Genomic DNA, 27,915 nt, shown 5'->3' with positions numbered 1-27,915 from the left:
AAGTATTGCATTTCCTTGCAATCCTTTTGTAACATTTTTCACTTTTAATGCTAAGTCTACTAAGTTAGAAAAAATAGTGTAGCTTCGGTGTATATTTTTGAAAAGTATGTGAAGTATAAAAACAATTTAAAACAAGTATTAAAGCATTGAAACAAGTTTTTTTCACACTGTGTTTGCAAAGCTAAGCTAGTCATCATCATGTGACTTCCTGCGCTGAATGATTGTAATTTTTTCTGCAGTTTAAAGAAATTACAGGGAAACACATGACAGCAGCATATACAGCTGAGTTCAAAAGTTTGCATCCCTTTATTTTGAAATAAAATTAAATAAATTAATTAAGGGGGATCCAAACTTTTATACACTGGACCATGTTTGCTACTTCTAATGATGAAATAATATTTGTGCTAGCTGAATATGCATTGTTATTATGCTAGTTTTAGGGTATATTTTGCATTCGTTTACATTCCATATCAAAATAAGGACATGCAGACTTTTCCAACTGTGTATGCCAATTTTTGACTGTGAGAATAATTGTGAAGAGTTTTTACACATAGATTTGTCAGCAGTCTATACTAAGAGGAAAGACTTTATTGTTGACTATTGGTTTTCTAAAACTGTTTCATTTCTAATTGTAAACTCTGGAACATATTTTTTCCTTAATATAAAATAGCTTCTTTTCAGATAGGCAAAACTCAGCAAACAACCAGACCACCTAAGTGTGTTTATGTTGGTTGCACAAATGCTACATTTTATGCTTCTTGCCACTGTTGTGGGTATAGGGCTGTTCTAAAAATGACTGACCTGCCAAGTGGTCTGACACAGACCAGCATGCTGCACTCCTAAACTATATGCAACAGACATGGGTTGCTGTGTAACAATTGCCTTATTTAGTGGTGTGAATCCATGCTTGTTTGTAGAGTAAAATATTTCTTCTACTTTTAAAAGACTCAACAGAAACATGCATGACATCTTGAACTTCAATCAGGAAGATTTGGTATTTACTGAGCCTTAACAAAGGTATTCAACAGATGGAAATAAAATTCCTAAGTGCTCATGTTTCTTGAGTGATTGGGAAACATGTCACTGGAATAATCATAAACAATTAGATATACTCCACGTTTATCTGTTTTTCTGTATTATACACACATTCATGCAAGTGAATATTTAAATACAACATATATAAAACATCACTTGCAGATGCGATGTGACATGCACAAATTGTTTACTACTAGACTTTGATTAGTAACAAAGGAAAGCTGCTGTAAAAATATTAACTCAGCATTACTCATTATAAAATAAATAGTTTAATGATGAGTATCTGAACAAGCTCTATATACTGAAACTCACTATTAGTTTTAATAATTAGAATTGAGAGGATGAGTTGGAAAAACCTTTTTCTCTCTTACTTTAAATTTACAAAATAATTTGGGTGTATTTGAATATACTTCAAGGAGCATTTTTCTCTTTAAGGCAAAGTCCTGCTGGCCTTACACTGTCAATTTATCTGCAAAAAAGAAAGCACTTACTCTAGTTTACTTACATGCTGTTAGTTATTGATAAGGAACGCATTCATGTGCATGTGTGTTGTTATTTTGGGATCTGTTGTTGTATCCAGTCTCCATCTCAGCTTTTCTCTTCTGTTCCAGACTCGGTTTGGTATTTTTTTACATTTGCCAGGATTCCTACTGTATAAACAATCTACAGGAAATAGACCGTCATAACAAGAGGGCAAAACATTTTGCAACCAAACAGAGCTCACAGTCACTGATAGCAAATATGCTCAAACCGTAGAAACCAAATGTCAGTTGCTGCCTACTATGTCATCATAAGGGTAATTTTAAAACACAGCAGGTTACTTCTTTGGGCAGATGCCCAGTTGACCAATGTGGAAGCTTGTGACAGGGTGCAAATACATACAAAGAGTCAAATTCATAAATAAAACTGTTGCTATGCATTACATTTTGTAGGTAATTCATAGCTTTGGCAAGCCTTGTTCTAATAATATGTTTAGAAAAATAATGCAATGAGAACAGTGTAAATAGAACACAGAAAAAAAAGGTTCAGCATGTCACCGTTAAATCTTCACTCAATTTTTTTTCTTGAGTCTTTCTTCTGTACATGAGGTGAAATTGCTTTCTTCTACTTACCTCTTCTGACCCTTCAGCCCAAATGTTAACACTTTTACATTATGAATTTTGAATAATTTATTAGTAAATAACAAAAAACAGCCATAACAACACATAGACTCTTTAATAAAGTAGAACATCAACTTGATAATCCGCAAAATAAGTGTTGATTTTTGGCAAGTGGTTATTGCACTGCATTTTCATAGTGTTACAACAGCTCCAAAACATAAATGAGTACATAACAAATAAGCATGAGGTGTTCAGTGAACAATGTCACAAAAAAAAAAGGAACAGTCACGAAATAATAGAATATCAGGGGGACTAAAATTGTACAAATTGACCAAATCTTGGTTTCCCTGAAAGGCAGAATTTTTTTTCTTTTCTATTCAGCAACAGCTATGAATTTGGGGTATCACACAAAAGATATTAGTATTCACAGGTAGGTATAACAGTAAAGATAAAATGTCTAAAAGTTGGTAGGTTTAGGTTTGACTCTATGTCGTGTGGCATGAATAAGTTGAGATTCAGAAATGTTGCGGATTATTACAAAAACCTGCATTACTTCTAACTAAGCAAAACAACGTCACTCATTTGTTGATTTGTTTCTCCTCATTACATCTGAAATTTGTATTTGCAAGAAGTCATAGCTACATTAAACCAACGTATTATGTCACTTGTGAACACTTATGATACAACAAAGCAAACCATTGCAATAAAGAAATAACATCAGTACTGACCAGTGCAGAGCAATGAAAATCCCTTTGGTGGTCCTACAATAAAAAATATGATATAAACTTAGTGTAGAGTTGTAAAGCCACTTGGTAACAAAGAGTTCCTATAATTTCATGTCAAATTACTAAAATAGCTCTAATTTACTAGCAGTAATAATTATTTGTGTGAAAAGATAATTTTGTTTATTTTCAACCTGAGGGCTGTTTAAAGATTAAATCAAAATAATAAAAGGTAAAAATAATGTGCTAAGAATAAATGACAAAGATCAAAGAAATGAAGCTCAGGTTGAATTATAGTAGTAATTATACAACAAGGACTATGGTCACTTCTTTACAGAGAGAGGCACAGCTTGCCCTGCACATTCATGCGAAACACATGCAGTACAGTACATTTATATAGAGAAACATGAAAAATAGCTTGCTTACTACAAACAAATACCCAACTTCAATACAATGATCAGACAATAGCTTAAAAATACTCCACAACATGTTTTATCTTCACATTCTTGAACAAATACTTTCATGAAGTCTAACATTCTGAATTGCTGGTAGGAATAATTAGGAATAATCATATTGGGATTAGGGTTAAAATTTCTCCTCCATTTAGTAATAATATTTGAGCTTTAAATATTTTTGCTGTATGACTAAATGTCATGGAAGTGCCATTTCTAATCATCAGGTACAATAAATGCAACCAGCAAGACTCTAAAGACAAGACACAGTGAGTTATTACAAAAATAAATTTTTTTGCAATATGTTTAGATTGGTGCAAAACAAGATCACAAAAATTAAACACAGTGAAACAAGCTGATATACAGCATAATTAAAATATGCTTTATAGTCCCAGCAGTAAAAAACACTTACAAACACAAACAATAAAGAGGTCGTGTCAGTGTGTTGCTGTGTCGTCACAGGAAACACACTGTTCGTGTAGTATGGAATAAATAATCCTGCCGATCACAGTATGGTTCCATTTATCACGCTGTAAAGCCAAACTGGGCACAGGCTAGCATTTTGTTTGGTGTGGTGTCCATACTTGATTTGCACGCAAGCAGCGACTTAAATTAGGATGCAACACTAACAAGAGACACAAGGCAGAACAGCTTTGCTTTCTGATTACTAAAGTACAAACCTTTAAAAGAACATTGCAGAACAGCAAAACAAAGGTTGTCTGAGCTTCATTGTGCAGCTCCCTTTTTTCCGCTTTAACTTGGTTGAAATTTAAACACTGGAGAGACTCGCTGGCTCCTGGTTTATTTGTTTACTTGTAATCTGTGCATTCCCGAACAGCCCATTTATCGATGCACCACAAATGTATACTGGATTTTGCCTCTGGATTACTGCCAGTTACCAAGGAACATGTTCCTCACAACTGTTACATAACGGAAAGCCAAACTCACTTTCAGTCCTTTCACAGCCAAACTCAGAGCCACATGCAGAGCCAAACAGAGTTCAATCAACAGCTAATTCATTGGCAACGCTCTGCAGCCGATCATTCATGGCCTCGGGCCGAAACAGTGCAGAGTGCATCCGCTGTGTTACATAAAGTTCACAGTTAATACTTATAGATGTAAATGTGACAAACATAATTACAATCACCATGATGTATTTTCAGACCATCTCCACTCATCATTCTAGCATGTCGTTTAGTAATGTATCTCCAAGCAGAACTTATTAATTTCCTTATCTATCCAGTGAACTGTGCGACCAGGACATTACCAAAACACCAGAGCACTGACTGTTTAAACGCTAATCTCAATCAGAGCTGTTAGCGCTGCTGAAGCAGGAAGTTACTGGATTTATTAATGCAGAGGACGCTTGAATGAAGAGGAGGAAAACTTGAACATATCACTCCAGTGGCTAAAATTTCCATATTCATACTGCACATGGTAAGAATTATTCACCTTGTGTGGTGGTAGGAGGGCCTCTGGACAGAAGTTCCGTGGACTCATTTAAAGGACGCCTCTCTATCTGCTAGAGCATCCACACAGCGATAATATACAATACATTTCATCCTGACTCACAGGATGTGCTGTTGGTTGAAAACAAATCCTTTATGGTTTTGTCTTCATGTTTCCTTCAAGATTTATTTTATGTTTTTCCATGTGTGTTCATAGCGTTGAAAGCCACAAACGATCTACCTACACTGGCACTGCTCTCCGCAGACAAAATGCTTTAAGATATACTGAGGCCATAGTACTGTAGGAAACCTGCCTGGAAATAAGTGGAGGTATTCATATTTATATTGCCATACTTATGTCAAGTTACGTTTATATTATTCTATATACTATTCATCTGTATAATACAGGGAAATATTAAATGAGCATTTCACACTAACGCTTGACTTGCTTGTTATATCCTAATCATTTTAAAACTGAAATTATTGAAGCAGAGCAATGGTTTTGTGTGTTCTGCTCTGGCACAGGCCCCACAGAGTGAGTGGCTACATGCAGCCAACACCAACAGGATGGGAGCTGTTAGCTAGACAGCTCCTGTTTATTTTAATTTAACAAGGTGATTCAGAAAATTTAGTCATTATAGGCCATTTTAAAATGGACTTTCTACCCACAGTACGCTTTTAAAGTTAGAAACCAAGCCTGACAAAAACAGCATTTGACAAGGGGTACGATGCCACTTCAACAGATATACAGTATATGTAAATATGTAAGTAATGGACATGTTCTGGTAGTTTACAAATATTAAGGATCAGGAGTAATAAAACCTGATCAGGACATCCCTACTTTGTACTACAGTCACTTTAAACTCAGGCACTGTGGCGGTGTGGCCCACTTGGGCACCTGGGCCTGTGTCCAGAAAGCCTGTCCTGTAATCCATCCATGCTCTTAAAAAATCTATTTCATCCTTCAGGATTAGATACTCAATCATATCCACATCTTGCTGATTATTTTCAGAATATTAAAGCAACCACTGCAGCCTTGACTCAATGCTTCTACACCTAATTAAGCAAACGCCATATGCACCATATGAATGAACATTGTATTGGGCATGTGTACAAAATTCTCTACATGCAAATGTGTGTGTAAGTGATGTATGCATGTCTGTGGTAGGACTTTTTAAGAGAACTCTTCAGGTTCAGCATTTGGAGCTCCCCCGTTTTGCAGTTTCTGGCTGCCACTGTTGGTTTCGATGATCTCCGAGTGGCGAGACGTGATATAGCTCCTCTTCCTTCCTGACAGAGAATTCTTTTTCCCAGAGCCCCCTCCAGCACTTCCATCGCCCTCGGCAGGGTCGTAAACCACCACCATGGTGGTATCCATTCGCGACAGCGTGTACATGCTGCTCTGGCGTGTTGGGTGCAGCCGTGTAGAGCGTAATTCCAACTCATCATAGCTGGACACCTTGATAAAAGGGCACCAACGAAACGCTCGCTTGAACCCAGCTCGAAACCTGGCACCACACCCAGAAGGACAGTGAGAAAATAGCATATGAAAAATAAACAAACAACCTTTTGTTAAATGGGTATTAATTATTTTTAAGCCAAATGACCGCTGCATGGTTCCTGCATGTTTTCCAAGAGTTAGAATTTGCTGCATTTAGTGACAAACGATATTTACTTTAAGAAATAAATTAATTTTGAAAAGCAACTCATCATTTAAAAGACTATAGTTCACATTTTAAACTCAGAGGAATGCATGAAGAAACTTCAGCAAATAACAAAATATTTAACTCAAGAAGCTGGTCAGTGTCCCGTGTTCCACTGATCTCCACTTTGATTGAATGCCCCCCACATGAGCTGACCACATAACATTTTGAAGTAGGGATGTTGAGTTGTAAAACTTTGTCAGTACCCACCTGCTGTTGAGGCAGCAGTAGATGATGGGGTTGTACATGGTGGAGCTCATTGCCAGCCACAGCACCGACAGGTAAACCTGCTGAATGTACTTCCACGTGCTCAGATGCTTGTTGAGACCCGTCACAATGAAGTAGATGTGATATGGCAGCCAGCAGAGGGCAAAGGTCACCACTACAATGATCATCATCTTTACCACCTGGGTGAACATTAACAAACATTCAAAAGCTTGTTTATTGTTCATGGATGCTTTGACAGAGACAGAATGAATGAAGGACAGTAATGCGTAAGCCAGAGAAAAGGGACATGATAATTATTTGATATAAATGATAAAAATTGTACTCAAATTTCTGTATCACTTTGGCTGCACCTGGTTACATGCCAGTACCATCACCTGATATCACGTCCATATCTGATCAAAAATTACAGATGGGCAACAAATCAAAGTAAAAAACCTGCTTGACCCCTACAGAGAGGGGATACCGTGGTTCTGCTGTGCTGTGGTGCCACAGTCTGGGTCACTGCAAATCTTTACAAAGGCCATAACACATGATTCACATTTTCATACTAATCAAGCTACATAATAAAAGCTAGTGCCCTATGGATGAGGTCACTCCCAGGATAGAAATATTTCATTCTAAGTTGAAGGTGATCACTCAGGACAAATCTGCACTAATCTTTAGTGAAACTTCCCTCTAACAGGACCCAAACTACTCTGCTAAGTTAGAGAACTGCCTTTAGCCAAAAACATAAGTGCAAGGTTTGAGAGCTGTTAGAAAAATTATTCGCTGTGCCATCACTTATTTTAATTAATTTCATTATATACCACTTCTTAAAAAAATGTCTTTATGTTAACATATCAGTCTCTCCTTGTTATTGAAAGTGAACTGGGTGGTAACTGAGAGCACAATCACCGTGTGGCTCCTCAGAAGCAACCTGCAGAGGCATGCAGATACAAAACAGACATCACTGAATCCCTCCTGAAATCTAAACAATAGTCCTGGCACCCTTGTTTCAGAGATGTTTAACTCATGCCATGCTGTAAACAACATGGCTGCCAAACAGTGGTGAACCATTGAGTCAGTATTTTTCTTTAATGACCCTTTGGACATTAGAGTTGATCCTCGAATTTAATTACAATTAGGCAACAGTTCATCCACAATTCAGGAACAAGTCTGCTGCCAGAGCCTCAGTTAAATTGATCTCACAATTAAAATAAATAAACATTATTGTTAAAAAAATATACCATAGTCACATACTGTGGAGAACCAGGTGTTGATAAATAGCTGCACTTTTTGGTTTCTGGTTAATTTTACAAGCTGTAATCACAGAGAAGGAGACAGAGGAAGTTTGTCAATAGGTTAAAAGTGCAAGTGTATATAATGAGAGGGAACATGTTTTTAAGTGCTCCTGATTTTATTAATTCATATCTTGTAATGTGGGTGAGGCCTCTGTGTATGCAAACCTCTGCCAACTAAAGCCACACACATCCTGTCCTGTGTGCTGAAGCAGCAGTTGACCTATGTGCAGTAGCTAAGATATGTAGCTAAAAACAATGGGCTATAGGACAAGGTTAATTAATCTGTACACATGATTTAGTAATTGGTCTGTTTTTTGTCTGTGTGATACTTCTGAGCAAAGTAGTAAATAACTGCTCGGGGATGTGAAATGTGCTCTTTCAACTTCCTGACTTAGAAAGCAAACACAAAAGCTTTTTTTGTTGAACAGGACTGTGCCTGTTGACCAGAACTGGGTTATTCTGGCCCGTCAGGTCAGTCAATATATTTCGTTTTTGTCTCTTCACAAATTGCCCATTTTTATTTTTATACAAATTTATTCTGATAAACTGAACTTTCTTAGCGTGTGTTACACAAACAACAAATAAGGTTTTGATTGTAGATTACATTTACTTTTCATATTGTTAGTTTAATAAAAAGGAATCAAAGCAAAGTCCTGGGAAATTCATCTGGAGGTCTTTGGGATAATCAACCAATCTTTTTCCCCCTCAGGGCTGAATTATGATTACTGCCTGTCAGTCAAACAAAGCTTCCCAAAGAAATGCATGACTTTGTAAACAGTTTAGATTACAAATAAATAATAAACAATTGGATAAATAAACAATAAAAACAATGTCCTACATGTACACAGTACATCTACACTGCAGTATAGTGCTGCAATAAATGGACATTAGTGGGGCAGCAGTAGCTCAGTTGGTAAGGCAGTTCGATCCCTGGTCCCGGCTATTTGTCGACGTGTCTCTGGGCAAGACACTGAACCCCCAATAGCCCTTTCCCATCCCCAGCTGTGCAGTGCCGGTCCAGGCCTGGTAAAAATTTGGGATCGTTGTGTCAGGAAGAGCATCCGGCGTAAAAACTGTACCAAATCAAATGCGGACAATAATCCGCTGTGGCGACCCTGATCTCACGGTATAAGCCGAAAGGACAAAAAAAATAAAAAATAAAAAATCATCTCAAAGTAAAAAAGAAAACACTGTTCACGTTTGGGATTTATAAGTTGACTTTTTAAACATTCAACTCTTAAGGCTGTTTCCCGGAGAAGTAGTGAGTCAGTGAGTTTCCATTTTCAGTTAAAGGATGTTTTTTTAATGAACAGGTTATCTTTTCAAGAGTAACATCCAAGTTAAATTTACACACAATTATCTGAAAGTATTTTACCTGCACGAGATGGGTATGGATAGTAAAGTATGAAGTCAGGATATACAATGAAATCAAAACGTTTTAGGAAAATTAAAAATTTAAAATGGATTTATGCAGCTACAGGGGGGTGCTTTTGCACGCTTATTATTTAAATTAGCATCTTTTTTTCCCCATCTGAATTAATGAACTGTATGTTTTGGTGCACTGTACACTCTGTGCTGTAATCTAAAGCACTTTCTAAAAATACCTTTAACAAGGAACATGTGCCCAACTGTGATTACAAAGTCTATAAATTACTTTAATTTCTATCTTCCTCCTTGACGGACTGACTGGTTTTATTGTGTCCTGCAATAAACTGTTTGGTATAGTTAGGCAAGAGCTTAGCTAAGTCATTCTCTCTATGTTTAAAAATTTGTATCTAGGTACCTGATGTGGGGGTTGTTTTCTAGAGGGCAAGGAAGAGAAGAAAGGCGTAAGTGGTAAGAGAGGCATACCACTGCAGATCACGTAGATCAACATTATAGAAATGGAAAGTAAGGGCCTGCAACAACAACTAAAGTTACACTTTTTCATTTCATTCTAATCACCAATATCGTTTTTAAATGTACAGTTAGAGTAAAAAAAATAAAAATAATTATATATATATATATATATATATATATATATATATATATATATATATATATATATATATATATATATATATATATATATATATATAAAATCAAACCTTGATTTATGGGAATAAATGTATGACAAATTTACTCTAACTGTACAAATAAAAACAATATTGGTGATTAGGATGAAATTAAAAACCCTCCACACATAGAGTCAGACAGAGCAGAGAGAAAAAGAATGAAGAACAGACATGGGACATTTCAATATAGCAGAGCAGACCTCAAAGGGAGCTTGTCTCATCGCGTTTTACCACTCTGATGTTTCATAATTGCAATTCTCCAAACACTGGTGGGACAAAAGCGCACAGAGAAAAAAAGTCAAATATAAAAGTCATATAATAAGAATAATAATGATAATTCTTGAGGAGGAAGAGGAGGACTGCTGCTTCACACACACATATCCATAAATACTTGATTTAAGTTGTGATGTCTGTGGACACTCGTGGTTACACATGTTGTTGGAGTGGAGTGAAAACATTATTTGTGGGAGGAAAATATGCATGTCCCCTTTCTTGCAGAGAGTTTAGTTGAAGAACTGATATCCAAATACTGTAAAAAGACAGCTTATCTTATCTAATAATTTTTAGCTAAGATAAATCTTTATTGTCATTTGACAATCGTACCTCGTATAATAGTACAACAAAATTGAGATTGCTCTTCCACAGGTACAAACAACAAAAACAGCTAAAAAAAAATTACAAATGTTAATAGATAAATTAATAGATATGTATTACATTTTGGCAAAATCTAGTGATTGCAGTGAACGTGAGACCATCACATAGCACTGCTGTTGTATTTAGTCATGTAACACGTAACATGTGATACGAGGGCTGTTAAGTTAACGAAGCAGTGGGTTTGGTGGCCATTGTAAAGCAAGGCCAAGAGGATTTTCAACAGATGCCTGCCTCCCTACGCTGGGAAGCTCTTTTAATAAATGGTCCTGTTGGTTGTATGAGAGTGTAAAGACAAATTACCTCTGTGGGCATAAATGTTGGAGGACTTGTGGGATATGCTACTTCACCTCACGGGGAAGATATAATGCTGCCTCCCACTCCCTGCTGTGCAACAAGGTCAGGGGCCTTAATGCTGTACATATCCCACATTCACATACAATCTATTCCACGTGAGTTGGTTGACAGAACAACTGAATGAAAGGAACAGGACACAGATTGGTGAGCTTTAGGAATGCTGGTGTGCTGATTATCAGAGTACAGCTGTCTCCCACTGGTTCCAGTCATTGTGCTAAGTGGAACTAACAAGCTGCTGGTGTAGCTTTGTATTCACCAAACAGATAGCTTTTTAAAAAGTTCTGAGGGGTTTATTTATCAAAGAATTGTACACGGTGCATTAAAACTAGATTATTCATTCATTCAGACAATATCTGATGGAAAGAGACAAATAACTGAATTCAACTATGTTGAAAATTAACAAGAATGAAGTAATTCAAGCAAATTTGTCCGAAAGTAAAATGCCAGAATTTCAAACTGTATTTGCAAAGAGAAAGTCACCAATCTAACTCAATTCAACATCACAGCAGGTGAGACTGTGACCTGGTGCATCTCCACACGCTGTAGCTGCTCTGTCTCTATATTAAATATGCAAAAGATAAGACACCCTCTTCTTTTTAACAAAAGGACTATTTCTGCCTTTGCAGCAATACACAGTTTTCTCACTGCATATAAAGGCACTGATGAATGATGGATGCAAAAACGAGCCTCTCCACAGCTAACAGCTGCTCCTCGGACTGAATCAACTGCATGTTAATATAAATCAGTGGGTTTGGGAGCGAGAGAGAGTGAATTTCTAGCCTGTTTTCATCGATCTTAACAAGATGATTTTTAAGACCATGATGATTCTTTTAACAAAATATGAGGCCAGTCCACAAGCGGATGAGAGATGCCTTGAGCAGAAAATAATAGTATTCCATCTGTTCAGAACGGCCAAAATGTATTTTTTTTTTTTCTAGTTAGACACTGACATATACGCCATTAACCAGGAGAGATAACGGTAGTTGGCTGAGCTCTATGTTTACCTTTGACTTACTCCTTCTATCAGGTCTGAGAGAAAAATCACCAGTGTTTGTATCAAGTCCCACTTCTTAAATACAGAGGGGTACTCTAACCCAAATTGGACCACACAGCATGTCTTTGTAATGTAATAGCTATTTCACATCAAAAAAAAGAGGTGTTTTCTTGACAAGTATTAAAGTGCAAACTACATTTCAGGGCTTTAACTTGATCCCTTGTTGGTAGGAAGCTCAAAGGAGGGGAAATGCACTATAGGCACGAAATACATTACTGACACGTGAAGGAGTGTAAACAGAAACCCACACTCGAAGAGCAAAATCAATTAACCATAATAAGGTGTAAGCACAAATCAGAGTAAATCATCTTCGCTAGTTGTTCAACCTTGCATCCTGGAAATTACATTTACAGTAAATTATACTATGTTAAGCTCAGACAAGCCTACGGTAATTGTTGACCTGATTATATTCATTGCTGTTTTTCTATTGCACATGAATCATAGAGTAATGTTTGGAGTGGATGGTGGGTTGCACAAGATGCAGGACCATTGACAGCCAGGATGCTCACACCCACAGTTCAGTGTGCAGTGTGGTTTAGGAAACATCCCTTTTTGTCAGCGTTAGGCAAGATTTATTGTTTTGGGTTAAATGTTAATATAGTGTGAATGTGCTTCAAGTCATTTTGGATTTGTTCAGCATTAAAGCAGAACCACTAACCCTATCTTTGTGTGTACTTGAATAATCATAATAATGTTAATCATGCTTTAATTGCTATAAAAACATCCTTATCTGTACATTTTGCGACTTGGTGGATATGTTGCTGTTAATACTGTATGTATCAGAAGACATTTCAACTGGACTTCTTTTTTTCTTAGTGAGAAATGTTCTTCAGTCTGAATGAAGTGGCCAGGGAACCCAGTTATATCCTCCAGAGAAGACCTTTGTTCTACCCTGGCCTGAATGGGCTCATTAAGGTGGGAGATGGAGTCATCAAGATGTAATGATTATGGCCATAACCCCCTAAACCGTAAGATGGGGGTCGTTAGGTGTGGCCCTCTTGGTGAATGTGTGAAGTGGTCTTAATCTTCGTGGGGATGGATGAAAGGGCAGGATGAAAAATGGGAGACAGCTTGTGCCTGAAGCCTCCTCCTCTGTTGAGAGAAGGGTTCCTCCATGTGAACATAAATGGCTTCATGTACTCCTCTCACATACCATCTGTCTTCTTTGTCCAAAATGTTTACATTGTCATCCTCACACGAGTGTCCTTTGTCAGTCAGGTGTAGGTACATTGCTGATTCTGGTCCTGAGGTGTTGCTTCTCCTCTTGTGTAGAGGCTGTTTGGTTTCTCCAATAGAGAGCTGTGAGCACTATTAACTCCACTGGACAGCATACATTACGTTGTTCATCATGTGTGTACTTGCCTATTTTTTTGGGTGGACGAGTCTGTCTCAGTGTGTTGGGTTGAGTTTGAAGTGAACGTGTATGTGGTGTTTTCTGAAAAACACCTTTTGAGCTTCTCTGACAGGACTCAACATATTTTTCCTTTGACCCTGAGTCTCTGCTCTGTCCGTTGTCCTTCTGTTTGATCTGGACGATGTCTTGTTTACGGCCCACTTAGGATAACCGCAGTCCTTGAGAGCTGTCCTCAGAAGTCTCTCCTCCTTTTCTTTTGGCTTCAGAGGAGGTGGGGATGTTTTCTGTCCTGATGTTGTGGGTCCTGATGACTCCTAGTTTGTGTTGCAATGGGTGTTGGGAGTCAAACCGTAGGTACTCGTTCGTGTGTGTGGGTTTCCTGTAGATTTCTATTTCTAGGTTGCCACGAGTCCCAATGTTAACTGTGCAGTCCAGGAAAGCCATTCATTTGTCATTGGTGTCCTCCCTGATGAAATTGATGTTGATGTCGACTGCATTTATGAGATCTGTGAAAGCCTGTACCTCCTGGATCTTGATCTTCACCCAGCTGTCATCTACATATCTGAACCAGTGGGTTGCTTGCTGGCCTTCTGAAGGAGCTGAGTGCTTTCTTCTCCACTACTTCCATGTATCCCTTAGTATTCTCTGATGTTACTTCCCTCTTAACCAGCATCCCCTCCACCGAAGCCCTGACAGTTGTTAGGAAAAGACTAGCAGAGATCAGATCTGCTCCCTCCTGGACTTGTGTCTGAACACCACATACTTCACCTACAGAGGTGACTTCTTCGGACAGAAACATGGCTGTGGCATGGGTTCTCCAGTGACACCTATTGTTGCCAACTTACACATGGAGTAAGTGGAGACTTTGAGAAGGGATTATAATTTTCCTATGGACCATGCAGCAAATAAATATTCTTTTAACAGCCATTTGTTGACATTTTTGCTTTTCTTCAACCACCTTCTGTCACCAAGGAGGTTGTTTGCAAAAGATACTTTTACAGGGCAGGAATAGCATTGCCTGATTGATTAGTGGTACTTTTGATTGTATTATTTATGAAACTTTTGTTTGCTGTTATCTTTTGTATTTGCTTAATAAAACAAATATGATGAGGTAAAATACACAACTTTGTCTTTTTTAATAAAAAACAATTTTAATTAAAAGGGTTTCTTTCTAGTGTTCATAGTCTATCCTTGTTGATGAAAATAAAGAAATAGATTGTGTTTTAGATTGTGTGTCCCTGAAATCATATCTTGTACATAGTAAAAGTTTACTTAAATCTTTTTCAGCAACCATAACAACTTTCAAATAAGAGGGAAGCTACTGTTAACCAGTGTGGCTCCATTAGTGTCAGTAGTTTCAGGCCAATGCAGGTGCTTGTGAAAAGGTGGCAGGGGAAACACTGGGGTGACGGTAGTCAAAAGCTGGAGGAATTTCTTTTGCCTCAACATAAATAGAAACTTGTTCTGTTTAACCTCAAGCAGGCTAGTAAAGATCAGGATAACAAACAGAGCCCAGTGAGCTTCATGACGGTTTAGACCTACAATAAACATATTAGCATTTGCCTTTTTAACCTTAAGCATTATTAATTTATGGTGGATTTTTTTAAGGCATAGCCATGTTGCTAATGTTGCTATAAAGAGGAAATTAGGTGTAAAATAATAATAAAAGAAGAACTGTGGTAAACACTAAGTCACCCTAACTCTCTAACAGCATTTTCCATCAACACAGTATTTCACATCCAACTAAAAATGAACACTGGGGGAAACAGTAGTAGATGAGGAAAACATATTAGTTTGATGCTGTTTGCTTTAAAAAGAAAAATGAAAAAATGAAACCTACATGCTAATGAGATTTTTAATGCATAAAATGGATATTAAGACCAAAACAGTCTTGGGGCTTACCCCAGCACTAGATTTATGTTCCTTCATTAATTCAGTAAATGGCTAGCCATTAGTTAGCTTGAAGCCAGAATGAGTCCCAGTAACAAAATTGAACATGATACGATAAAGACAAATCTCAGCAAGCTGTGTGCCTGAATGCAACTGGGTAATTGAAGCGAAGACAAATTGATTCAGCAAAAACCAAAGGAGAATAGAAAAGACAGAAAACTAATCAAAAGAGGAATACAGGAGTAAAAAAAAAACAAAAACAATCCCTGTCTTAAATTCATGTCAATTGCAGCAAATCTATTTTGAAAAAATGTTAAGTTTGGTCCAGAAAATGAAGAAAGAGACAATTTCTACTGTCATTTGTTATTTAAACAATTACTTTACAGGATTTTGATACCAGATAAATGGAGAAAATGTTTACTGACATTTGTTTTCCTTACAGTTTTCAGTCATGCCAGCTGAGGTATGAAGGCAGGACGTACACCTGCCTACAATAAAAGGATTGGGGAGGGACCATTTCATGGACTGAAAATCAACAAACACACACAAATCAATTGAGACGACTCTGGTTTTTGAGTCGTTTTTTAGAGGGATGTACTGTGGTGTCTCTTTTTGTATCTACCTACCTTTTTATCAAGAAAATGGGCAAATAATCAGCAACGTCTCTAAATGTTTATACTGAATAATTATCTGTACCAACTACAGTTAATGATTCTGTTTAAGATGTGAATCAACAAATTGAGACTCACCACTAACCCTAAATTTATCAGGTGGGTGAATCAAAAATCCTACGCATTAAATCCACTGCCAACTCCGACCACCATCCCTTATTAATTACCTTTCAGTGCTTTTTCTGACAGAAGTGAATTCACTGCTTTTTAAGACTAGTCAAGACCAGTATTAAGGTAACCTTGGTTTTAGAAGACCAGGCTGCCTATTAAACTAAGGCACTTTGGAGGCAGTAGAAGTAAGCCAAGCCAAAAATGAAATGGAGACTAGGGGCCTGAATAATGTAAAAATCCTTCAATAAAGATTACATTATTTTCCTCACTGGTAAAAAGACAGAGCAGAGGGGGGTGTTTGACTGTAGCTGTAGTACCTAAAGTCTACACCCAGTTTCACAAGAATGTAGCCAACTGTGTGTGATAAGTGGCTTAGTGAGAGATCCTTAAAAACTGCTTCTACTGTGATGTTCATTACGGGAGAAGTTGGGCAACATACTGCCTCTCCCAGAATCAAAGGATCTACTGACACGTCTCCAGTCAGAATTAGAACAATGCGATAATTGCTGGATGTTAGAGAGAATCAGTTTATCACTAACACTCCAGTTAAGTACTGTTGTACTTTATTTCTGGAAGAAATCTAATCTTGTAGAGGCAAACCACCCTGATCTGTACACACTCTATCTCTCTCTCACACACACACAGTGCTTCTGTCTTCAGGAAGAAGGGAAGATGGACGATCGATGGTGGTTGTACCCCTAGTCGAACACAGATGGTCATACCACAGTGTTATGACAAGTCATTAGTGCTGCACTTCAGACTGACATTTTAAACATGAAGCCCCAGGCATGTGCTTTAAATAGAGCACCTGTTGTGTGATGATTGTGGAACAATGGATAAAGTCAAAACAATAGACTGGTGAATTTCTCAATAAAGATTTTTTTTCTTCTTTTGAATGACAGAAAATGGCAGTTTTTATTGCTTCCTATTACCATACCAACCTTTGGCTGCATGGGAATTCATAAAAACACTATACAAATATAGAAAAAATAACTCTACAATACTGTATATTTGCTGCCTATACTTTCCCTGCAGTTTGTTTAATTTTTTTGCAGCTGAGAAAACATAATCAGCTACCATTGTGCACTTAATTGAAAAAACAATAATCAACAAAAAATTTAGCAGGTTTCAGATATCTATATAATGATTTTTTTTCCCCCAGAGTGAATACTAGGGAAATTGATGAGATTTTATTGATACCAGTGCAAAGATTATTTCTGCTTATTGGGCTGATTCTTTATTGATTTTCTGATTAATTATCTAGAAAGGTTTGACTGGGGTGGCCAGACTTGGGCACATACTAAGAATATGATGCACATAAAGTCAAAAGGTTTAAAACACAGATTTTTGAATATAATAAAATGTGTGCTCATAAAGAGTTTATTGAGTGTAAGAAATCAAATTGTATAATAGTCAAATAGTTATAAACAAATTGGTGGGGAGAGTAAAAATACCTAATTTGCCTGCTTACAACTGTCACAAAAATCTAATTTGACAAAATACAGTGTAAATGTACAAAATAAACACTTAATCTTTAATTAGAATGATCATTGTTTCAGAAAATTCTAAAGGGTTTAAATTCAAATTTAAAATGTTTTAGGATATAATAAAATGCATGTTCATAAAGAGTTCAGGTTAAGAAATCAATTTGTATATTACCCTAGGGTTTGATCAGTTGTCCTTGTGGTCACACAGTAAGTTATACAGGAGGTACTGTACCAAGCAACTTATCACTCTGGAAGCTGTAGTACCTTGGGTATGGCATCAGATTTTTGGGCTGTTTGAGGTCATGATGCATGAGTCTTTGCAGTGCGCTACTGTTAGAAAATATGCCAGCATTGATAAAATGTACTAACAACCTTAGAAGCATTAAAGTCTGATGGACTGAACAATTTGAAAATGGTTCTCAATTCCAATCCCTAGTGACTACACTTAATATTGTGTACACTACCTATTCCATTCAGCTTAACCCAAATGTAGCACTAAACTGGGACATCACTAAACCATTACAGGTGAATGACATATCCATTTTCCTTGAGTATAAGTTTTATTGATGATTCTCTATACTTCACGTTTCTCTTTGATAAACAAGACGCCAGCTTGTCTTCTGTTTTTTTCCATAGTCCCTGAATAAAAACACATTTTTACCATTAAGCTCTAAAAAAAAAAAAAAAAAAAAAAAAAAGAGGCAATATTTGAACCTGTGTACAAACAGTACACAAACACCCGGACAAATACTTCGGTCACTCATTGATCTGTGCTGTTACGCAGAAAGCACTCCCTATAGAACAGTTTTCTTCAGGGTATCTCAGAAATAATGCTGATGCCAATACTGATTCTTAGGAAACTGTAAAATGTATCCATTTGTCTGCATGTAGGGGCAGACAAATGGACCCTGCACTCAGGCCATGATTCTCTGTGCATTCATGGAGCCCAAAAGAAATCACACCGTGTGATGGCATAATGTTTTGCAGTCAGGACACGGAGATTATGTCAAAAGCGGAATTACATGGTGGTGACCAAAAGTTCTTTGAGAGTTTTCACCGCCCATCATTGAGCCTATCCCAGCTATCATTGGGTGAGGCAACGTACACAGTCGCCTATCTCAGGGCCAACACAGAGACAAATGCATGTGGGGAAAAAGACAATGAAGGTACAAAGCGGATAGAAGATCTAGGAAGAAAAATTTCAAGCTTAGTCTCGAAGTCCTAAAACAGAGAGTCTGGTGTAGACGACCTGTCAGGCCACAGGGAATCTCAGTATTTAAGGCCAGGAGGACAAACTAGAAGCCTGGGAGTCTGAAACGAACGTGCAGCTCAAACCCATCAAGTATCTGAATTCTGCACAAGCACAAGTCATTTGAGGAGAACAGAGTAGATGTGCCACAAGAAACATGCTTGAGTCCAGCCATCATATGGCTCAGAGAATGAGGAAAAGAACAAGGTGCAGAACGTGGAACAGGTCAGGTTTGAGAAAAAAGAGGTGAAAGACATGAGAGTTGAGAAATAGGAAATAATCTCATGAGTACCCTAAATTACATAAATTTTTGACCTTCCTGGGTGAGAAAAATTAGAATAATATATTCACGATTCCAGATTCAACCAACTTTTTTAATGTTGAGACCACAGCAACAACAACATACAGTAAATGTCAGGTATGTAGATGTGGGAAGTTGTGGACAGGCTCAGTTAATTGTTTTCCAAAAACTTTCCACTGTAATTGATGTGATTTGAAGTTGCTTCTGTTTTTATTCCGCCCCACCGAGACTGCAACTCAGCTATGCATATGGTTAATATCTGATCTATCCAAACCAACAAAGGCTACGGGAGGGTGCCATTTTGTGTAGTTCTACGCATATTTTACAGCAACTATATTTTGGCTCTTAAATAGAGCTGAACAAAGTGTATGGTCCTGGAGCAAAGACAGATCAGAGGTGGAAACGAAGGCAGGGTGACTGCATGACAGCTGAAGGGATGAAGAGCCGTGAAAGAGCAGAAGCAAACGGTAGAAACTACAGTTAGATACTTGACAATCCAGCAGGCAATGAAATGTGAAAGCAGCTTAATTAGTGCAGGGACTGATTGAACAGAATACACTGTAAGTGAGAGTAGGTGGGGTGGAAGAGAGTGGGAACAAAGGAACTGCAGGCAGGATGTGGTGAGTGTGCGTGTTTTTGTTTGTGTGTGTGTGGGAGGGCAGGCTACGAGCAGAGAAAATACAATATTTGGTTTTAGGAATTAGTAGACATTGACATCCAGTTAAATACCAATTTTTGTGAGTACAAATTAATATTATTATTAATAGTAAGAATATAAACATGAGGATGTCTTTTCTTTAACATGTGGCTAGAAGGAATTGGAAATTTCACCTCCAACCCTGGGGTTCATGGATGACCAAGCTACCAACTACACCCCCAATAACAGAAACATGAACATGTTTCTGCCCAGGTTTGTGCCGGGTTTCATGTATTAGTCAAATTTGACAACCACTATAGCACAAAAACTGGCACAATGTCTTTGATGACACCTCAGAGGTTGAGAACAATAAATAGAGGACTTTCAAATAGAGCAAAATTTAAAACAAAAATATCCCCAAAACATTAGGTGCAGTTTTATTAAAACAAAAAGAACAATCTAAGACAACATAGGTCTGTCTGTGCCAAGTATTCTGTAATTTTATTTGCCAGGCATCATGAATAATTTGCCTCACCTTTTCATCACCTAAAATAAGTTGCTAGGCTTATTCTTTTCATATTTGGTCGTTCCTGGCAGTAGCAGTAAACCAGTAAACACTACAATACCAAACATGTCTGGAGTGAGCAAAGACACAAAGCCCCAAAGTACAAACAAAGTTAAAATGCCCGAAGACACCGTTGATTTTCAGAGCTTGTGCATGTCTGGATGCATGGACGGACAATTGATTAAAGACAAGTGACAACCTCAAAGGTTGTGTTGTGTGGAATCAGGGTTTTCTTCCCTGAAATGTCTCCCTGCTAATGCAGGTAAATGTTATTTTATAATAATGGCATACACAGATCAGTGACAACATTAATACCAGATGGTTATTTTAATGTAAAATATGATAAGCGTTTTTCTAAATGACTGTGTATGATGATACTGATGTATCATTACAGGTTAACCCCCTGTCAGCACAAGAAGGGGATCAAATCTCCATCTTTACCAACGGTCATCTTTGACCCTGTACATGTTTTCCCATAATTAACATAATCATTTTTTTTAAAACACAATGTTTTCTTAGTTAGGTATTTTTACTTTTGTACTTAAAGTAAAATGTAGATAATCTGATTAGTATTTTTACTTGAGTAGAAGCTTTGAAGTTGTACTTGTAGTGCAGAATTGTTTGGGCCAATATTTGCACTTTTACTTGAGAAAATTGAGTTTGTGTACTTCTACCACCTCTGCACACAGTGTATCTCACTCTTTGGTGGTTTTCATAACTTTTACTGAAGTTCTTCCAAACAACAGAGGTAACTCTTCCCTAAATTCTCCCCAACATGTGTGGTCAGTCTTTAACAGTGTTTGATGTTTGTTTGTTGATGTGCAAACCCACATTATGGCAAATTTTACATAATTTAGATGCAAGATGTCCCTACATGTCAATATCACAATATGGCAAAGAAATATGACATTGAAATTTGTAATGATTAAAGAGACTTGAGTTCTTGCTCCAGTAAGGCAAACTAGTCTAACCCCTCATACTGCCAAGTGCATATTGACCAAAATGAGCTCTGATTTCCAAAGCATAAATATTAGTCCCAGTACGACCGGCTTATTTTTTCTTTCTATTGCACCTAAAATGATACAAAATTGCACACACAGGGACTTTTAGTGCAGCCAAGCATAACTTGTAATCAGTTTTAGCTCCAACCAGGATGTCTAGCACAGTACATTCTACAACAGATTATCATGACATACAGAGAACCCAAAACAAGCCGAGACACTATTAAATAGATTTTGTGGAGGTCTGAAATTGCCCAACATAATTACCAGGGAGACAGGTGCTTGAATTCACTATTAAAGACATCAACAGAAGACTGTAGAACAGTTGCCAGCCGGGAGATGCTTTTAATGACTTCTGACAAACTGATAACCTTCTAAATCCCCTTTCTTTGGAATGCAAAAGTGTCAAAATTAAAATCATCTCAGAATGACCTTTTCCTATTACGCTTCATATGATAAAACAGCAGCGAGATAATTCTTATCTGGAGCCACGGGCTGCTCAGCGGCAGAAAAGTAGCTACAGATTACCCCTGGTTCTCTGACTTGTGTCAGTGTCCAGAGATTATCGTGCTCTTAGATAGTAATTGCATTGCCTTGTCTGAGTTCTTAAATAAATTTAGCGCTACTTTATTCTCAAGCATGCTTACCTTCCTTTTAGCCTGGAGCTGCCCATGATAGTTATCAGATGAGTCTCCTGGAATCTCCCCTCCCCACAGTGTCAACCCAACGATGGTGTAAGTAATGCCCATTACCGCCAAGGGCAGGACGTAGACCAGAACTGTAACTATGATATGATACCTGGAAAGAAAGAGCAGAACACGGTAAAGTGTGTTTATGTATGCGTGTAAAATATTTACACGCATACATAATTTCATACACCTTGTGAGCTGTACCTTGATCCTTGTGACTTCCTGGTGTCTGGTGCAACAGAAGAGTATAGGCTTGAGTGTAATTTTACCTCTAAAATCAACACTAAAAATATAGTTTCACTCTAAATATGACACAATTTCTGCTTGTATTACAATAACCAATTCAACAAACCTTTTTTCACAAAATACAGTATGAAATTTAGGTGATACAGGAGGGAAAGCTGCTAATGATGATAATAAACAAAAGGCAATTAAAATATAGAGAGTGATGTATGTAATCACACATGGACTAACATTTGACATGCTACATGATTGAATGTCTAATACAATATCTTTAGTAATAAATTTCTATGCACTTTTGTTGAGCTTTGACATTTTACCAAGCAGATGGCAGCAACAGACATACAGCAATGGGTCATAAGGTCATAAAATAGAAAGCATCAACACAGGTAGCTTCTAAACATCCATCTTGGTGAAAACAACTGTCTGTCACAAGCAGCTCATGCTCTCATCAGATCATTACAAATAGCAGTACACTGAATGTGCATGTCAGCCTAAGTGAAAAGGATTATAGTCTGTCACAAACAATGTGCTCCCACACTGATCATATTTTTATATGAGTGTTTGGCTCTTCATTCCAACATGACAACAGAGATTACACCTGTGTAAAATTGTGGGTTATATTGTCATTACATCAAATATGTTGTTATAAACTAGTATGAAAAACAGCAAGTTAAACCCTCAGACGAAGCTTAAGACGAAGATTAAGCTGAGAGGAATGAGCTACTCAGACTGGCAACAAAGAATATTTCACTTCTGGTAGGAGTAAGTTGCCAAATCTTTCTCACATGAAGGGATCGTCAGCCTTGCGGGGCCAGGCCACATAGCAGAGCGTCCTGTGGGGCAAGATCCGAGTGGTAGAGAAGTAGCAGAGAGGGAAAGCCAGAATTACAGCCAGACTCCAGATACAGACGATAACTCCCGTGGTGACCTTCGCTGACAGTCGAGGCTTCAGAGGGTGGATGATAGCCATGTACCTACAGGACAGAAGTCATTGGGTTAAAATGACACAGCTGTGATGAACAAGTTCAATTTTGATTGATTTACGGATTACATTTTCATTTGATGAGAAAGTCGCTTGAAATAATATGCATTACAGATTTCCCATCTGATATTATCCGAGACTTTTCAGAGTAGAATGGAAAACAGTCATATGCTGAGGCACGTGTGCAGTGAATAAAACCGAGTGACCTGAATAGGTGAAAGTAAACAATATTTTTACAAGAACAAGACAAAAACAATTACAAACAAGTCAATAAAATCTTACCAATACATATATCTTATATATATATTTTTGTATTATTTGCATCATCTTGCCATCCCTTTGATTTAACTACTGCTTTATGTGATTATGTTGAACCAAAAATCAATGGCTGAAGCCATCCCACAATTCAATTAGTGTTTTAACATTAATATTATACTTAATTTTCTGCTCGAGAAATTGATGAATGACTCATTTCAAAAGTGGGATGACACTTTGTTTGCAAACAGTGAAACACTGGAAGGAGATTCACAACTGAACATGAATCCCACTCAGGATGCTGAATGATTTTCAGTGGCTGATAACACAGGCTTAGAGCCACTAATTTAATCTTTGCAAAATGGTAAAGAATGAGCCTTGTCCTACCACCTCAGTGACTGGAACTCTCTGAGGGACAACATGAAAAATGTCCTGTCTGTTTACCAGTAATTGCTTAGCTTGACTGTCCTACAGGCCCTTGTGAATAGCAGTGTTAGAATAGCTTCTTAGGTGTTCAATGAATTTTGCGCCAGGGCCGTCTGAGTTATTTGGGATCGAACGTGCTTGCACAATGATGTCTGATCTAATGTAACCACTAAACAATAACCACAGTGTAACAGTCTTAATAGTCAGATAAGATCAACAGGATTACACATAAAGTACACACTCACCTTTTAAGTATTCAACTACACACATCAAACTATATTCAACTGAGCATGATCACAGAGACATTACTGCAGCGGAATAATAATTCAGTCCATGGCTTTTTTTCAACCTGGGAGTCTGCCATGCCTTAAGCTGCAGAGAAGAGCTTTCGGACATTGTATTGTTTTGAAATCATGTCACCGCAGTGTGACATTACAAACTAAACACACACTTCATTACCACCTGGTGTTTAACTAGCAGAGACTATCTTTGAGGAGACTTCCAGCGCAAGTAGCCAAACATTATATGCACAGCTAAATGTCAAGTGTTGGCTCAAATGCCCTCAGAGGAGAGTGACGTGCTTAATGTTCATCCACTCTCACTTTGCAGAATGACATTAAAGGTTCAGTTCACTTAAATTTACTATCTGGTCGGTTAAAATGTTTTGGTTTTGTTCAGCTGTCATCACAATACAATAAATGGTAAATGGGATTCTGTTTGTGGTGTCAATAGTATCGAAACACTAAAAATTCAGCAACAAAAAACCTCTTCTGTCACCATTACTTGCTAATCCACAGACTTCTTTGCCAATATTTTTCAGAGACCATTTCTTCTCATGAAAATACTTCCAATGAAAACATTCCTGCAGGGTAAACAGGATATAATTTTTTAGTTCGGATCGGGCAACAAACAAAATTCCATTTAATTTCATTGTATTAGGGGGGAAATAGAAATCTCAGCGATGGCTATCTCTCAACCTGGATGGGTGAAAGTGAGACTATATGCATGAGTCTTTTGAACAGATTCTTAAAGAACAGCATTTGTTTTTCAAAGTGACCTGTGCTTTGTAAGTCCTTCTCCAGCTTTCACTGCACATAAAAATGAACTCAGGGTTAGAAGTATGAATTGCTGTGATAAAGAGACACAATGTGAGGCGATGCATACGGGTACAAATGTATGTGTATGCATGTGCACAATGTGAAGACTTTGATTGGCTGGTCTCCTAATGAGTGATTTGAATGCAGAAGTAAAGTCAGTTCTCACTAATTTCTTCATACACACTGCAAATACAAATACTCCCAATGGTCACAGCTGCAACATGAAAATATAGCGGTGTGAAAAATGGAAGTCACCAGCCATGTTATCATAAAAAGCTTTAAGGATTCACCTTTTACCTTTCACACAGCAACAGGGGTTTATTTTGCTATTGTGCCCAAGGAAACACACTTGGCAGCAAAGACAGTCGCGGGGAAGGACAAATTCACAGATGATCACGAACTGTGGCCTCATGCCATTTCAAGACATCAGAGCGGAGACAGCACCATACTGGGGTTACAAAAAGCATGGCCGGAGGTTACATCTACATCATGTAGGTCATGGTGATGTTCTCTTTCTCAGTACACAGTTGACAGAATTGAATGGACACTGCAGACCAAAAATACAAATGCATGAAAGTTGCTGTAGAGGAGCCAAAATGAGCACTGCCGCAGGAAATGCATTGTTCCTTTTGTGTGTGAAGGAGAAGTAGTAGAAGAGGTAAACACCTCATACAGTATCACAACATACTGTGACACATGCAGCCGTGGACGGTCGGTGTGTGCAGTTTCTACATGCCTTTGATTATGTTTGGCTTTTGGCTGCTTCCTTCATGAGTCTAATCCCTTTATTCATACATTACGGCACATGATGGTCCACTGATCAGTATCAAAGCGCAGCAGATAGGGATGACTGCATTACCACATTGCTGGAAACCACATGATCAAAAAAAAGGGAAAGGGGTGGAGGTACAAAGAAAGAAAAATGTGTGAAAGGGCAAAGAAAATAAATGAGCGCCTGTGACACAAAGCAAGTCAGCGAGTCAGAGGGTGTGAAAACAGGGAGCAAAAGGTGATCTGCTGGAGGATGTAAGCACGTGGAGTCATTCACTGCAATGCAGACAACAGCTTCAGGCTATGATGTGTTTTGGCAGTGAAACATTTTTTAAAAAATGTGTGGAATAAGCCCATGGTGCACCTTGCTGGGCAACCGCCTTGCCACTTTAATGATGCAAATCGCAATTAGGTAATTCACTCATCCCCTCGGTGCTGAGGAAAGCATGTGATTGAATCAGCAGGGAACACATGTATGAAAAAATGTAGGAATATATAAGATGCATTTGATGAACTTTAAATCGAACTGATGGCGATTCCATCTTACTGTGGTGGTGTTTAGTGAGGCACAACAGTGACGACCATTTTTAAGCACAATAGACAAATTTCCACCACTGCTGCTTGAAGGCAGTGTTGGCAAATGAAATGATCATAAAGCAGATGTCCAAAAAATAAATAAATAAATAAATCATGCGTGAAAAAATTGAAATCAAAAGAAAAAGATGTCAAGGGCATTTTACACAGTCCCATAGGTGAAGCTATTCATGCTGTGTCTGACTGGGGTGTGCTGAGTGAAGTCTTAAAATTGAATATAATCTACCTTCATGACTGTATGGAGATGCAACCAACTAGTGTGTGTGTGTTTAATACATACACTACTGGTTAATTTATTTCTATTTCTAATTTAAAGGATTTAACTAGAAATGAAACGAGACAGAGAGATGGATGAGAGGCGAAGGAAGGATTTAGCATCAGCTGCCGTTCATTAACTTTTGTGCTTGCAACCTTTTATTATCCCACCTGTCCACAGCGATTGCAGTCATGGAGTAGATGCTTGCAAACACTGACGTGACCGGGAAGAAGTTGTGGAATTTGCAGTAAGCTTCCCCGAAGTACCAGTCCCCGTGGGTGGCGTAGATAAAGTTTATCAAAGTGTTAAAAGCCGCCATGGACGCGTCTGAAAACGCCAGATTTAACAGAAAGTAGTTTGTCACCGTCCTCATTCGCTTATGGGCAAGAATGATCCATATCACAATGAGGTTTCCAAACACCGCCACCGCCAGCACCAAGCTGTAGGCGACGGACCAGAGGGCGACGCGCCACGGCGGCTGCACAAACTTGTTGGTAAAGTTCGATGTTATGTTGGATCCGTTATGAGTAGCTGCCATCCTCTTCTCCCTTCTCTCCGGATAGAGTGAATGTTTTGGTGCGTTTACAAGTCGGGTCTACCTATAGAAGCGCACAGTATCCCATCCCTGAAGCGGGGGAAAAAAGCAAAACATCTGCCTCCGAGTTCAGTGTAGTCTCCGTTTCACTGTAACGCACTAAGAAAACGCGCTGGGTTTGTAGGTGTAGCAAGTATCCTGTTGAATGTGGGTGTGAGCGCACAGCCTCTCCTACAGCAGCGGAGGCAGTAGCGGCAACACGCAGGCAGGCAGGGCGCCGTGCGCACCCAGTGACGCACAAGTGGCACACATGGTAAAGGAGATTGATTGATACTTTGTGGCTGCGGTTTTAAACTTCATGAATAACAGATGCTGGATCTCTGACTGTAATCAGCCTGCGCGCATTGTGTAGCCGTTATCTACTGTAACCCTCGGGATGCTCTTGTCTCAGCAGCATTTCAAATGAGCCACAAACAGGATATTGGAATATTGCGGACAGTGTACGTACAATGACACATTTTTAGCCCTTAACTGTGATGTCAAAAGACTTGATGCAATGCAGTGCCATGCCCTATTGTTGAGTTTTCCACCAGTATTGATTTGTTTTACAATTTTTAGGTGGATTGGCCACACAATATTCCCTTATTATTATCTTAACCCTCCTCACAGTGCACCACAAAGATTACAACAGTACACTGGTGTATCACAGTGCAAGGA

The 27,915-nt window shown here is 38.1% G+C and overlaps 1 protein-coding gene across 1 annotated transcript; it reads right to left on the bottom strand.

Annotated features, from left to right (window-relative positions):
* Positions 1 to 2,247: 2,247 nt before the first annotated feature.
* Positions 2,248 to 27,506, bottom strand: tacr3a (tachykinin receptor 3a). The gene is made up of 5 exons (XM_067496872.1): positions 26,834 to 27,506; positions 23,068 to 23,256; positions 21,998 to 22,148; positions 6,671 to 6,867; positions 2,248 to 6,265 (listed from the first exon to the last, which is right to left on the bottom strand). Exons 1-5 carry the CDS (start codon positions 27,199 to 27,201, stop codon positions 5,932 to 5,934), a joined length of 1,239 nt encoding a protein of 412 aa, XP_067352973.1. The 5' UTR covers positions 27,202 to 27,506; the 3' UTR covers positions 2,248 to 5,931.
* Between the last annotated feature and the right edge of the window lie 409 nt (positions 27,507 to 27,915).

This window comes from Channa argus, chromosome 3, assembly GCF_033026475.1.
Source record: "Channa argus isolate prfri chromosome 3, Channa argus male v1.0, whole genome shotgun sequence".
In the NCBI taxonomy this organism is placed as follows: Eukaryota; Metazoa; Chordata; class Actinopteri; order Anabantiformes; family Channidae; genus Channa; species Channa argus.
Note: the sequence above shows the minus strand (reverse complement) of the source record. Positions and strands in the feature narration are given on the sequence as shown.

Coding starts and splice junctions, on each gene's coding strand:
- tacr3a (XM_067496872.1), bottom strand. CDS start 27,201: ATGGCAGCTACTCATAACGGATCCAACATAACATCGAACTTTACCAAC. Junction 23,257..26,833: donor ACTGCAATCGCTGTGGACAG/GTGGGATAATAA, acceptor TCTGTCCTGTAG/GTACATGGCTATCATCCACC. Junction 6,868..21,997: donor AGCTCCAGGCTAAAAGGAAG/GTAAGCATGCTT, acceptor ATGTTCACCCAG/GTGGTAAAGATGATGATCAT.